At 38.3% G+C, this 13,009-nt stretch overlaps 2 protein-coding genes and 1 non-coding gene across 4 annotated transcripts; 2 read left to right on the top strand and 1 right to left on the bottom strand.

Moving 5' to 3' along the window:
- Positions 1-2,731: 2,731 nt before the first annotated feature.
- Positions 2,732-2,834, bottom strand: LOC120115799. The gene has a single exon (XR_005515509.1). It is a non-coding gene; the product is annotated as a U6 spliceosomal RNA (small nuclear RNA).
- A 263-nt stretch (positions 2,835-3,097) lies between these two features.
- On the top strand, positions 3,098-3,865 carry LOC120115752. Its single transcript, XM_039136364.1, has 2 exons — positions 3,098-3,218; positions 3,426-3,865. The coding sequence occupies exons 1-2, from the start codon at positions 3,098-3,100 to the stop codon at positions 3,863-3,865; spliced, it is 561 nt and encodes a 186-aa protein (XP_038992295.1).
- A 5,741-nt stretch (positions 3,866-9,606) lies between these two features.
- LOC120115733 (GTP-binding protein YPTM2-like) lies at positions 9,607-11,967 on the top strand. Of its 2 annotated transcripts, none has more exons than XM_039136351.1 (8): positions 9,607-9,757; positions 10,747-10,819; positions 10,941-10,988; positions 11,073-11,120; positions 11,204-11,275; positions 11,363-11,518; positions 11,617-11,710; positions 11,805-11,967. In XM_039136351.1, exons 1-8 carry the CDS (start codon positions 9,744-9,746, stop codon positions 11,825-11,827), a joined length of 528 nt encoding a protein of 175 aa, XP_038992282.1. In that variant the 5' UTR covers positions 9,607-9,743; the 3' UTR covers positions 11,828-11,967. The 2 variants fall into 2 exon arrangements, with proteins under 2 accessions (XP_038992282.1, XP_038992281.1); XM_039136350.1 differs by having other exon boundaries at positions 11,607-11,710.
- Positions 11,968-13,009: the final 1,042 nt, after the last annotated feature.

Below are 13,009 nucleotides of genomic sequence, written 5' to 3'. Positions count from 1 at the left end.
AGGATAATTGCTAGGCATATGCGGTGAATAAATTCACACGAATGCGTCGTTTTCACCCCTACTTAAAACGGGTTCGAAGCTCGGGCATAGAGCTAGAGATGAAAACTTTGAAAAATCTGTAATCATTACAAAACGTTAGTACAACTATTTATTTGAAAAATAATCAAAGGTAAATAATTGGAATCGAATAAATAAATTTAAATTTAAATTTAAATTTACCATTTTCACATAAAAAGACAACCGAAAATTAATTTCGGCCTGACTCACTTACTTGTCTCCAGCAGAGTCGGCAGCCTGTCGGAACCGTCTTTCGGTTGAACCCCGGAATTGGGCTTCGACTTGGATTGATTGGGTTAGAGTCGCCACCGATCATTTATTTTAAAACAAATGGGTTGATCGGATACCCTATTTCTTACCTGATCTGCGTCGTACCAGAAATGAATCGGGTTCGGGAGTCGGTTACGGTCAAGGAAGGATTAGCACCCTTGAACCGCCCTTTTGGTACCAATTAATTTGTCGATTGTCTTTAATTGTGAAAATTAAAAATTAAAATTAAAAATTAAAATTAAAATTTAAAACTCGATTCGAATTGCTTACCTTTGATTGATTAATATTTTTCTAAAAAGTGTCGAAAATGTTAGATAAAAAAGAATAAATAAATATTTAAATAAATCAAACAAAAAAACATAAGAATGAAAAGAAAAATAATAATAATAAATAATAAATGATAAATAAAAAAATCAAGAGGGAAAATAAAATAAAATAAAAATATATTACATAATTTATACGAACACAGAATACATATATTATAAATGTAAGCAGTACGTAAATCCTTATAAATGGAATATATTAAATAAGCAATAATTGATCATTATGCAAATATTATAAAAAAGGAACATCGGAAATGTCGTTAGTTCATGATATTAAACAAGACCAACATTTAAACAAATGTAAAATAAACAAAATAAGGTAAAACAAGTGATCGATTACTAAGAAAGGACACGCATGAAAAAACGGGGCCAAATCCAAAAGATACAGAAATCTGAAACAAGGACCAAAATGGATTATATGCATAATATAGTGTCAGACTTAAAGGAAAAGTAAAGTTAACATAACTCATCAAATGCCAAGTGACCAAGCAAGCAATTCTCCCGATACAAAAGAAATGGAAACATATCAAAACATTTGAGTCTAATTCACGCAGAACTTAAACCCAAAATTAAAAAGAGAGAAATAAGCTCTCTGTAACCCACTGAATACTCTCCAACGATCAATGCAATTGGGGACCAAACACCAACGCCCTTGGGTGACTCAACCTCCGACGACCCTTAAGTTCCCGACGACCAATGAAAAAGGTAGGCTCTCGTTCTTTTTCCTCAATTTTTTTGGGTTTTTGGTACTATGCTGATTTCGAAACTGTTTTGATCTCCCTCGATTTTTCCTCTCGTATTTTCGTCGAATGAACCCGGTATCCACCCCTATATTTTCCACATGTATTTTTTGCCTCCCTTCCTCGTATTTTTTTGTGTAATTTTTAGTGAAAATCTTGTGATCCCCTTTTTGTGTTGATTACAAGGGATTTTATAGGACCCGAGCACCCCTATTTTGGGTGTTTAAATCATACTAAGTCATTCTTTTGTCCATATAATGGTATGGTATTATGTATAGGTTTTATAGTTGATTTTGAATTGTATCAACTTAGACTTAATGTGATATTAAACTAATGCAAATTTGCATTCAAATCAATTTTTGAACAATTGATTTTGAAGTTAATTTGATTATCGCTTTTCTTATTTTCATTTCATTTGAAGTTAATTCGATTATTCTTGTAGTTTAATACAAAAAAATTCATTTCATAATTACCAATAGGATTAAAAAAGAGAACATAAGAACCTGTTAAATTCACCATTACAAGAAGCTTCATAACACCCTAAGCATACTGATTGCTTGAAAATCCATACAATCCACCATTCAACAGGAAAGCATTATTTTTCAACAAAATGTATTCTTCGATTAAAAAAAAACTTTAATCCATCCAAAGCGTGATTTCACTGACAGCAAAATTTTTCACTTGCTAACCGAAAGCTTGTAAAGACATAAAACCAAAGCAGAATATTCCAAAAATCTTATCATTTCTCATTCTCCTCTCCATGTCTCTCAGTTTTTTTAGCAACTCTATCATGAAAACTCTTCCCACAATTTTCTCCCAATAAAAAAAATGTCATTTTTTGGTCATCCTTCTCCAATAATTTCAGCGACCAAAGAACCTCCTCCCACAATTGTCGTTCGTCCAAGCAGTGATCACCTTAGTTGGGTGTTCACAGTTACAAAGTGGCACGTCCATGAGGTCTTCCATCTTCATCGTAAACGTTTGATTTCTTAGTTTTACTTTAGAAATTCTTTGCAAAAGGGATGATGAAACACAAATATGGTAAATTAGATATTAGGGATTTGGTTTCCTTTATTTACAGTTGAAGAGATGATTGATCAATCTAAATGGGCTCTCTAACGTGGCAATTGACGTTGTCAGGTTAGCGGTTAACGCATCACATAAACTTTCCATCAGTCACATTAATTAATATTAACGTCGAGTGACCAATTTATTATAAATCAATCACATTAATGATTAAAACGTTAGTTTTAAAACTATATATATATTTTTTATAGTTTACTCCAAATTTTATACGGCAATTAACCTGGAAAAAATCCTAGTAAAAATGTAAAAGAAAAAATAATATACATAATTTTCTCGATTTGTGCATGTCATCCTTGTGCAGGGGCTATGCTAATCTTTTCTATGTCGTTCCAATTTTTTTAAAAAAAACATATGATTAAAAGCCCTAATATGCAAACTTTCCTTAACCCTGCCGCCGATCTTGTGGTAGCCACCAATGATCGTTCCTCAAAAAAGCTCCGTCGCCACAGCAAAGAACCTCCAGAAGCAAGTGGTTCTTCTCCTCCTTCGGAGGATGTTGCCATGGAAACCACTCAATCTGTTACCCTCAACCTCCACTGATCAACCAAACCCTACTGAAAACCCTAATGCCACAACTGCTCCACCTGCCACACCAAGTCGATATCCTACAAAGATACCCTCATGAAGGACAAAGTTTACACCATCCCAGAGGAAAATGAGATAGCTGACGACGAAGATCTTGACTTGCAAGGAGATGTTATGCGAGGCGTGGATCCCCATAAACTTCTAGAGTCGAAACCAGGCTCTTGCGAAGAAATCCTTTGATCTGACAATCATCATTAAACTTCTTGGACGTAGAATTGGCTATAACACTCTACGTACCCAGATATATGATATGTGGAAACCAACCCAACTGATTAAATTAATGTACATTGAGAACAATTACTTCCTTGTAACGTTCCGTACACGTACTGATTACCTTAAACCCTAGCAGAGGGCCCTTGGACAGTCTTTGGACACTACTTGACTATCGAACCATGGTCACCTGATTTCTCCACAACCCAACCCCAACCCAACGAAGTAACAGCTTGGATCTGTCTCCCTGGTTTCCCAGTTACACTCTACAAAAGAAGTCTTATCATTGAAATTTGCGAGTGTATTGATCCTGTTGCGCGAATTGATTATCAAACTGATAGCGGACGTCGAGGCCGCTTTGCTAGAATGGCTATCACCTTAGACATAAATAAGCCTTTGATCTCCAAGATTCTTATCAGCGAACGGGTACAAATCGTTAAATATGAAGCTCTTCCCCATATTTGCTTTATATGCGAAAAATATGGGCATGGCTCGGAGATGTGCCCGTCGACCAATATCAACAAACAAACCGTGACACCTCCACCAACCGTGACACCTACTCCACCAAAGGAACTATCGACTGATAAAGAATAATTGTATGGGCCATGGATGATGGTTGAACGTCGCCCACGCAAACCTTCTCATACCTCAACTGAACAACATGCTAAAAAATCTGAATCCATTGTTAAGGGCTCCAGATTCAGTTCCATATATGGTCTTACCGAAGATAACAATGATACAACCACACAACACGAACCAACAAGACCTAAACCTCTAGCTCCACTAACCAATCCATCCTCCTCTCATTCGAAGACATTTACTATGGGCAAGGGAGTTTTGACCCCTGGTCCCAAAACTACCAATGCTCCCGCCCATGTGGCTGTTCGTAAACCGCTGACCATATCCAAGGTTACTCCCCCGATGACCATCCTGAAGTCTCGCACACCCTATGACAATGAACGCAACTAACCGCTTACACACACCTCCTCTTTGCTGGATAAAATGAAGCACATAACATTTATCCTATCTAATAATTCCAACTCAAACATCTAACACTCTTCGACACCTGATGACTTGGGGGACCCATCCGACATCCCCATGCACGACCTACAACCTACAGGGGCTAAAGTGGTCCAAAACGACCATCTTTCAACTAAAAGTGATGACGCCAGAGGCCTTGATTATGTGGCCGCAAATGATGAGCAAGCCACTGCTATGATTGAATGATCATTGGTATGACCCATTTCTTTTATATTTGCTTAATGAATCTTAAATTCTTTTGTTGGAATGTCCAAGGTTGTGAACATCTGAAGTTTATTACTGTTGCTAATCAGTTCTTGCGCGATAATCGCCCAGACTTAGTTGCTTTTGTTGAGCCACGCATCAGTGGCAAGAGAGTCGATTCTATTATCTCTTCCCTGGGTTTCCACCACTCTCACCGTGTTGAAGTCGTTGGCTTCTCTGGAGGAATTTGGTTGTGTTGGTATAACTTTGTTCAGGTCAATGTGCTCATTAATCATCTTCAATTCATCCACTGTCAGATATTCTACTCTCAGGATAATGCCACTTTCTTAGCCACTATTGTTTATGGAAGCCCGAACGCCACCAAACGCTATGCTCTATGGCACCACCTTCGTTTTATTGCCACTTCCATAAACTCTCCATGGATTATTTTGGGAGACTTCAACGCAACCCTTTCTTCCTCGGATCGAATGGGGTGTGCTATCTCATCCAGGCCCAAAAATGATTTTCAAGACTTTGTTTTTTACAGTGGCATCCGTGACATGGGTTTTCAGGGACCTTCTTTTACCTGTTCTAGAGGAAACACTCATGCTCGGCTTGAGCACGTCCTCTGTAATACTCTTTGGGATGAGTCTTTTCACGCCTCCTGTGTTACGCACCTTCTTCGCATGAGGTCTGATCATAGGCCTTTACTCCTCCAGGTTGGCAAACGTGGCACCAACAAGTCTAGCTCTCACTTTCGATAGTTCTCCAGTTTGTTGAATCATGAAGACTTCTCCCGAATGCTTATGGATAATTGGGTCCCTACTCCAAATCTTTCTGAAACTATGGGTTCCTTCACTCTAGCTGCTGATACTTGGAACAAGATAATTTTCGGATACATTGGCACAAAGAAACGCATCATTATGGCCCGCCTTAGGGGTATTCAAAAGGCGCTCTTCCGTCGACACTCTTCTTATTTTGTTTCTCTTGAATCCCAACTCTTTCTTTAATTGGAACGCCTCCTTGATGATGAAGAGAAACTATGGAAACAAAGGCCAAGGTCAAATTGGATTACTTCCGGTGATTGCAACACTAAGTACTTCCACTGCAAAGCCCAAATTCATAAACAGAAGCTTAAAATCTCGACCCTCAAGCTTGCAGATGGAAATTGGTGTCACGACGGTGATGTTCTCAAGAGTGAAGCAGTCAGGGTTTTCAAGGGCATTTTCTCCTCTGAAACTGTGACGCATGGTGCCTTTTTGGCCCCAAATAAATTTCCACATATGCCAACCCCGATGCTTGCTGCCCTTGATGTCGCACCTACTGACATGGAAATTGGAGACGCGTTATTTGACATGTCGCCTCTCAAAGCTCCTGGACACGATGGCCTCCATGCCCAATTTTTTCAATCACAATGGAAATTAGTCGGTAACACTATTTGTCGGGTTATTCGTGATATCTTCACTGGTAAAGACATGGAGGCGGATCTCAACAAAACCATTCTTGTCCTCATCCCAAAGATGGAGACTCCGAAAACTTTCTCTAATTTCAGACCCATCAGCTTGTGCACTGTAATATAATAACTCCTCACCAAGGTCATTGTCAGACGAATGAAACAGATTATGCCTCTCATTATTAAACAGGACCAGACTAGCTTCATATATGGCCGTTCAATAACCGAAAACATTATTATCAAGCAGGAGATTGCTCACTCCATGCGCCACTCCAAAGGCAACCCTGGCTGGATGGAAATTAAAGTAAATCTTGAAAAGGCCTTTGACCGGATGCGTTAGGATTTTATTAATGTGACTCTCACGTGTGCAGGCTTCCCTTCGGGATTGATCCATTTCATCATGCACTGCCTCATTTTGTCGTCCATGGTGATTCAATGGAATGGTGAGTATTCTAATACTTTCAAACCCGAGCGTGGTGTCCGCCAAAGGGACCCCCTCTCCCCTTATCTCTTTGTTTTGGCTATGGAACGATTCGGACACTACATTGACCACGCTGTTGAGATGAAAGTATGGCAGTCTTTTGTTTCATTAGACAAGGAACGACAATCTCTCACCTCTTCTTCGCTGATGATCTCATTCTCTATGCCAAAACCTCTGAAGATCAATCTGACATTATTTCTTATATCCTCTTGGAATTTGGCAAATTCTCAAGACCCAAAGTTAGCAAAAGGAAAACTCATATTTTCTTCTCCCCTCACACCGAGGATGCCATAAAATTCTCTATCTCTTCTAAGCTTGGCTTCCAAGTTGTTGACTCCATGGGGACTTATCTTGGCGTTCCTGTCATCTATAAGCGAGTCAAATGTTCAGATTATGATTTCATTCTTGATAAGATGCGAGCCAAGTTGAATGGTTGGTCCGTTCACACCCTCTTGCTTGCCGGCCGAATCACGTTTGCCAAATCCATCCTGGAGGCTATACCAATATATTTTATGCAAACTTGTGTTTTTCCCAAAAACGTTTGCTTGCAATTGAGGCTTTTATTCATCGGTTCATTTGGGGTTCGAATTCTACAACTCACAAACCTTCTCTCGTCAATTGGGAAGCAACTTGCCAACCAATAGATTGTGGTGGCCTTGGCTTCCATAAAACTCATGATCACAATTTGGCTTTCACGATGAAATTGGGCTATGCCTAGTGACCGTGACCGATCGCAACTCTTATTGGATTTCCCTACTTCGCGAGAAATATAAGGTTCATGATATTTGTCCCCTGTAAATACACTGCCCAAACTGTTCTTCTCTTTGGCGTGGCCTGTGCAATGTTTAGGATTCTCTCCAATATTGCGTGGTCCATTGGTGATGGCCACACAATCCACATTTGGGACGACATTTGGGTTGCTTCTTCGGCTCTGCTGTGATTAATGAGAACATTAGCTTATCAGATTTGGTTTCTATTGATGGACACTGGAACATTGAAGCTCTCTCCGCCCTTTTTGTTAGCTTTTCAATACCTTACATTTTGGGTATCAAACCCCCTTCTGATAGAGCTGGTCTTGACTCTTGCCTCTAGCGATAGGGGCGAAAACAACAATTTAGTAACAAGTCTACATACTGTAACTTAACCGAGCACACCTGGGATAATAAGCTCCCAATTTGGAACCAAATCTGGCGCCTCCAGGCTCCTGAACGAGTGCGCCTTTTCCTTTGGACTGTTTACCGTCGAAAACTCATGACCAACTCGTAAAGAGCCAGAGATCCTTCACAGTTGACTCATCTTGCCCGGACTGTGGACACCCTGATGAAACCACTCTCCACGTCTTAGAGATTGCCCCCTGGCTCGCTCATTCTGGAATAGAACTATCCCCGGTGCTGTTTCTCGACTGATTTTCTCCCCAGGGATTTGCTTGACTGGTTGCATTTGAATATAAACAGCATGCATCTCCTTGCCTCCATCGATGTCTCATGGAATATAACTTTCCGATCCCTGGCCTGACATCTATTGAAGACCCGCAATGACCTGGTGTTTAACAAAACTCCGCGTCCCATTGATTCTATCCTTGCACATGGTAAACTTTGGGCTAAATTCTTTCATGGCAGCCACAAACCCAGCCTTGCTCCTCCACAGAATACTCCATCTTTAATCCAATGGAAACAGCCTCAACAAGGTTGGTATACAGTCAATGTTGATGCTTTGGTATCGCCTTCAACTAACCACACCACAATTGGAGGAGTAATACCTGATTGTGAGGGTAGATGGCTAACTGATTTCCAGAAATTAATTAGCATCACCAATACCCTCCAGGCTGAACTGTGGGCCATCTTCATCGGACTTCAGACTGCTTGGATAGGTGGCTTTGAATTCCTACAGCTTCATTCAGATAGCTTCGAGGCAGTTGGCCTTGTTGACTCGACCAGGATTTTAAAAAACGGTTCGCAACAGCGATTTCGGCTGCGATATAGTGGTTTCGCCGCCGTCCGAATTACCCGCGACGACCGCAATAGCGTCCGCGACGGCCACAATCACAGTAAATCCGAAATAACCGAAAATATGACCGCGACTACGATTCGAAACCCTGGACTCAACTAACGCTCCGCCCAGCTCCTTCTCTCTTATTAGAGCCATTCATCAGCTCAGGCAACAGAGTTGGATTACAGACATCATATGGACACCCCGAGAAGCCAACATGCTAGCCGATCAGATTGCGCTTGACTCGCCACCAATAAACTTACTTGCTACTATTTCTCGGGATGTTTTAGGTCCTCCATATTGTAAGCTTATATACACATAAACTCATGGCTTTAGCCTAAAATTCTAAAAAAAAAAAAAGAAAAGAAAAAGTAACGTGCATAATCTCACCCTTAAAATTTTCATAAAAACTATATATATATTACAGTTACAATTTTAAGAAAAAATCGGTTAATACTTTACGATAAGTTAACCTAAATAGTAATTTCAAATACATATAATTTTCTTAAGAGTTAATTGCATTACATATCCTCAAAGTATAACTCTTATTTTAAATTGGTTCTTAAACTTTTAAATATTTTAATTTTATCCCTATACTATGACTATCATTCTAAATTAGTCCTTAAACTTTTGGACATTTCAATTTCATCCCCAAACTATAACTTTCAGTCTAAATTGATCCCCAAATTTTCTGAACATTCTAATTTCATCCCAAACTATATGCATATATTAATCGTATCCCTTGTTAATAAAATCGTTAGGTCAAGTTATATTATTACATGTTTTTAAAAAAATTAGGTTAAATGATGGTTGAAGCTAATTACATATTTGGATGAATTTGAGGGTGCAATTGGAATGTTTAAAAGTTTAGGGACCAATTTAGATAAAGGGTTATAATTTAGGGATACAATTTGAATATGCAAAAGTTTAAGGACTAATTTAGAATGATAGTCATAGTTTAGAGATCAAATTAGAATCCTCAAAAGTTTAACGATCAATTTAAAATGAAAGTTATAGTTTGGAGAGATATGATACAATTAACTCTTTTCTTAATAAAGATATGGTGATTTATCTGGGTTTGACTTGGGAATTCATAGGATGCCACTATAAAATGCAAAGTTTTCGGACATGTCTAACAAACTTTATTCTTGTTCCAAACAAAAATCTTCTTCGCTTTCTGTCTCTCTTTTCCACTCAACCGCAATAAAAACAATAACAAAACAAGGCAAAGCTCTAAATTTTATTTTATTTTTATTTGCCTTTTTTGTCAGTAACTGGTCCCATCAAGCAGGCAGGCAGGCTCGTGTTCGGTCAAACCAACAGTCATGAACGCTGAATAGTATGCTTCATCATCACTGGATTTGTTATTCTTTGTTTGCTTATGTTTTTCTTCTTTCTTTGCCATAATTGGTTCCTTTTTCTGTCGAGAATGTTCTGTATCTGATGTTCTTTTCGGTACCCAAACTGAGTAGTGGTTTTGTAATTTGTTTAGATCTGCAGCAGTTATGATATTAAAGAAATTGGGTGTTTGTTACTTATGGTAAATGCTACATCTTTTTATTAAAAGTTATCCCTTTATCAGAATTTTGTCCATTTTAATCAGAAAACAAAGCTGAATTGTGGGGTTTGATTGTTGAATTCTGATCAAAGAAATGTTGAGTGCTGGTTCTGGAGTTCTCAATGTCTGCTTTATGATATTTTTGTATTGCAATGAAATCATATAACCTTATTATAGACTGATCTATCCTACATTTCATTGTATTTCATGTCCTATGCATCACGGGAACAGTGTTCCTGCAATTTTGTGCCTAAGGTGTTGTTTGAATGTTAGAATTTCTATGTTTAGGGTTTTCGATTTAATATTGTTGATCGTCTTATCATGAAGGTACTGGTCTTATTTGGTTCATCTTTTTTAGATCGGATGGAAAGTTATAGTTGGTGGTTGTTTTGACCACAGTTTCACTAGTTAAATCTATTATCTGACCCTTTAAATCTACCCATCTGTCAATCCTTCAATAGCCATCAGTTCTAGGACTGTCTTATCGACACCAACCACCCAATACCTGTACATGTAAGACTGAATGAGAGTATCTTCAATTTCACACCCGGTGTTCATCGTTTTCTTCAGTTGTTTTCTTTCCTTTCTCCAGACTACCACCAATTAAGGTTCTCCGTTCAATTAAGAGAGGGCGAACCATTTAAGACTACTATTTTCTTACTCAGACTATCAACAAGTACATGCATCGATCTTGTCGAACAAGTACATGGATTTTATTTCGACTTCTTGTTTAGTTGAAATGTTAACAAGTTTTTAACTTGTTTGTGCAGTGACTATTTATTCAAGCTTTTGCTAATAGGAGACTCTGGGGTTGGCAAATCGTGTCTTCTTCTGAGATTTTCCGTAAGCTTTCACTGCAACAATTAATTTATTTGTACTGTTTTCATCAGTTTATGGTGCTTACTCTTCATCAGTAAATTTTGTAGTGTCCAATCTGACTGCATTTTCTACCGCTCAACTACAGGATGATTCATATCTGGAGAGTTATATAAGCACCATTGGCGTCGATTTTGTGAGCATTTCTGATCCGTAGGTGAAATTAATCGATCTTTTTATTCGAATTTTTCGACTTATATGTTTGTTCTATCCTGTACAGAAAATACGCACTGTGGAGCAAGATGGGAAAACTCTAAAACTTCAAATTGTAAGAATCTTTCCTTCTTTAAATCTTCACCGTAATATCTTCCATTCTTTTTCTGTTGCTAATCTAGCTGCTGAAACATGCAGTGGGATACTGCAGGGCAAGAACGGTTCCGGACGATCACTAGCAGCTACTACCGAGGGGCACATGGCATTATAGTACGTTCTCTTGACAAGCTTCTTCATCGTTGTCCTCTTTTTCGTGTATTATGGTCGAGTCTGTAATATTGGTTCCACATCTGGCAGATAGTTTATGATGTTACCGATCAAGCGAGCTTCCACAATGTGAAACAATGGTTGAACGAAATCAATCGATACGCGAGCGGGAACGTGAACAAGCTTCTGGTCGGAAACAAGTGTGATCTTACTGCTAAAAAGGCGGTTCCATACGAAACAGCCAAGGTAATCGTGGTTCAACTCTATGTTCTGCATTATTTTCATGAACTGTAAGCAAACCAGCACAGTCGCATCCATAATGTTGTGTGAATAGGCCTTTGCAGACGAACTTGGCATTCCATTTATGGAGACTAGTGCAAAGAATGCTACTAATGTGGAGCAGGCTTTTATGGCAATGGCCGGTGATATTAAGAACAGGTACTTCATTTGGGCATGGTACTCACTACTCATTGTTGATGTTTTCGTTCCGGATTCCGATTACTATCCATGTTGTTTCGACTTTTCTCGGCAGGATGGCGAGTCAGCCGGCGGTAAACAATGAGAGGCCATCGATGGTGCAGATACGAGGACAACCTGTTAACCAGAAGACGGGTTGCTGCTCTTAGTTGATTTTTTAACCATTGCCTGAAGAGTGAGTGAATGCTTGTTAGAATAGATTTCTTAATTCTGATCTCTTTCAACAAAATGAAAAACTATGCAGTTTCAGTTTGTCTGTAAGCTCTTCTCAAATTTGATTCTTTTACAGTTCATTGTTAATGGCATGTACTAATTGAGTATATCTGCCATCCATGTTTATTTATTTTATTTTATTTTTCAAATGTTTGTGATCAGTATAAACTTTTAATTTTATAAAAATATCAAAAACATATTCATGCATCATATATAAATATGGAATAAATATATGGGTAAAGTACACAAATGGTCTCCCGACTATAGGGTACTATTTTATTGAGTCTCTCGGCTATTAAAAGTTACAAAATGATCCTTCAATTATAGACATTGCTTTATTAAGTCCCTCGACTATTAAAAGCTACAAAATGATCATCTGACTATTCATATGTTCCAAACTCGTCCTTTTCCGTTAAAAATTTGACGACAATCTGAGCTGAACGTTAAATTGTTGACTGAATATGATAAAATCTGATCTTAGAATCTCAAACGATTAATATATCTCAGTCAATATATGTTAACGTCCAGCTCAGACGATCACCGATATTTTAACGAAACAGGACGAGTTTGGAACATATGAATAATCGAGTGACTATTTTGTAATTTTTAATAGTCGATGAACTCAACAAAGTATAATATCTTATAATCGAATGATCATTTTGTAACTTTTAATAGTCGAATACTCAACAAAATAATACTTTATAATCGGGGGACAATTTATGCATTTTACCCTAAATATAAATACAGCTTACAAATTCTAAATTTTTGATGATACTACTAGAGTAAATTAATGTTTTTTTTTAAGAATATGATGGTTATTGAGAGAAAATTCCTCTCTCACCTCTCTTGGTTTCGCTATCGGTTCTCCTTCCAGATTACACAATGGCCCCCTACTCGGCATTTGTTAAGGTCACCTCAGGTCAAATCTTGTCACCGGGGAAAAAAAACAAAGTGTCCATAAAGTACAGCCCCAATAGAAAAACAACTAGTCAAAGTAACATACACCTATGAGACACCCACGTTCTCAATACACCATGAAATAGACCC

This window comes from Hibiscus syriacus, unplaced genomic scaffold (assembly GCF_006381635.1).
Source record: "Hibiscus syriacus cultivar Baekdansim isolate YM2019G1 unplaced genomic scaffold, ASM638163v2 tig00110271_pilon, whole genome shotgun sequence".
NCBI classification, from domain to species: Eukaryota; Viridiplantae; Streptophyta; class Magnoliopsida; order Malvales; family Malvaceae; genus Hibiscus; species Hibiscus syriacus.
This window is presented reverse-complemented; position numbering and strand designations above follow the sequence as displayed.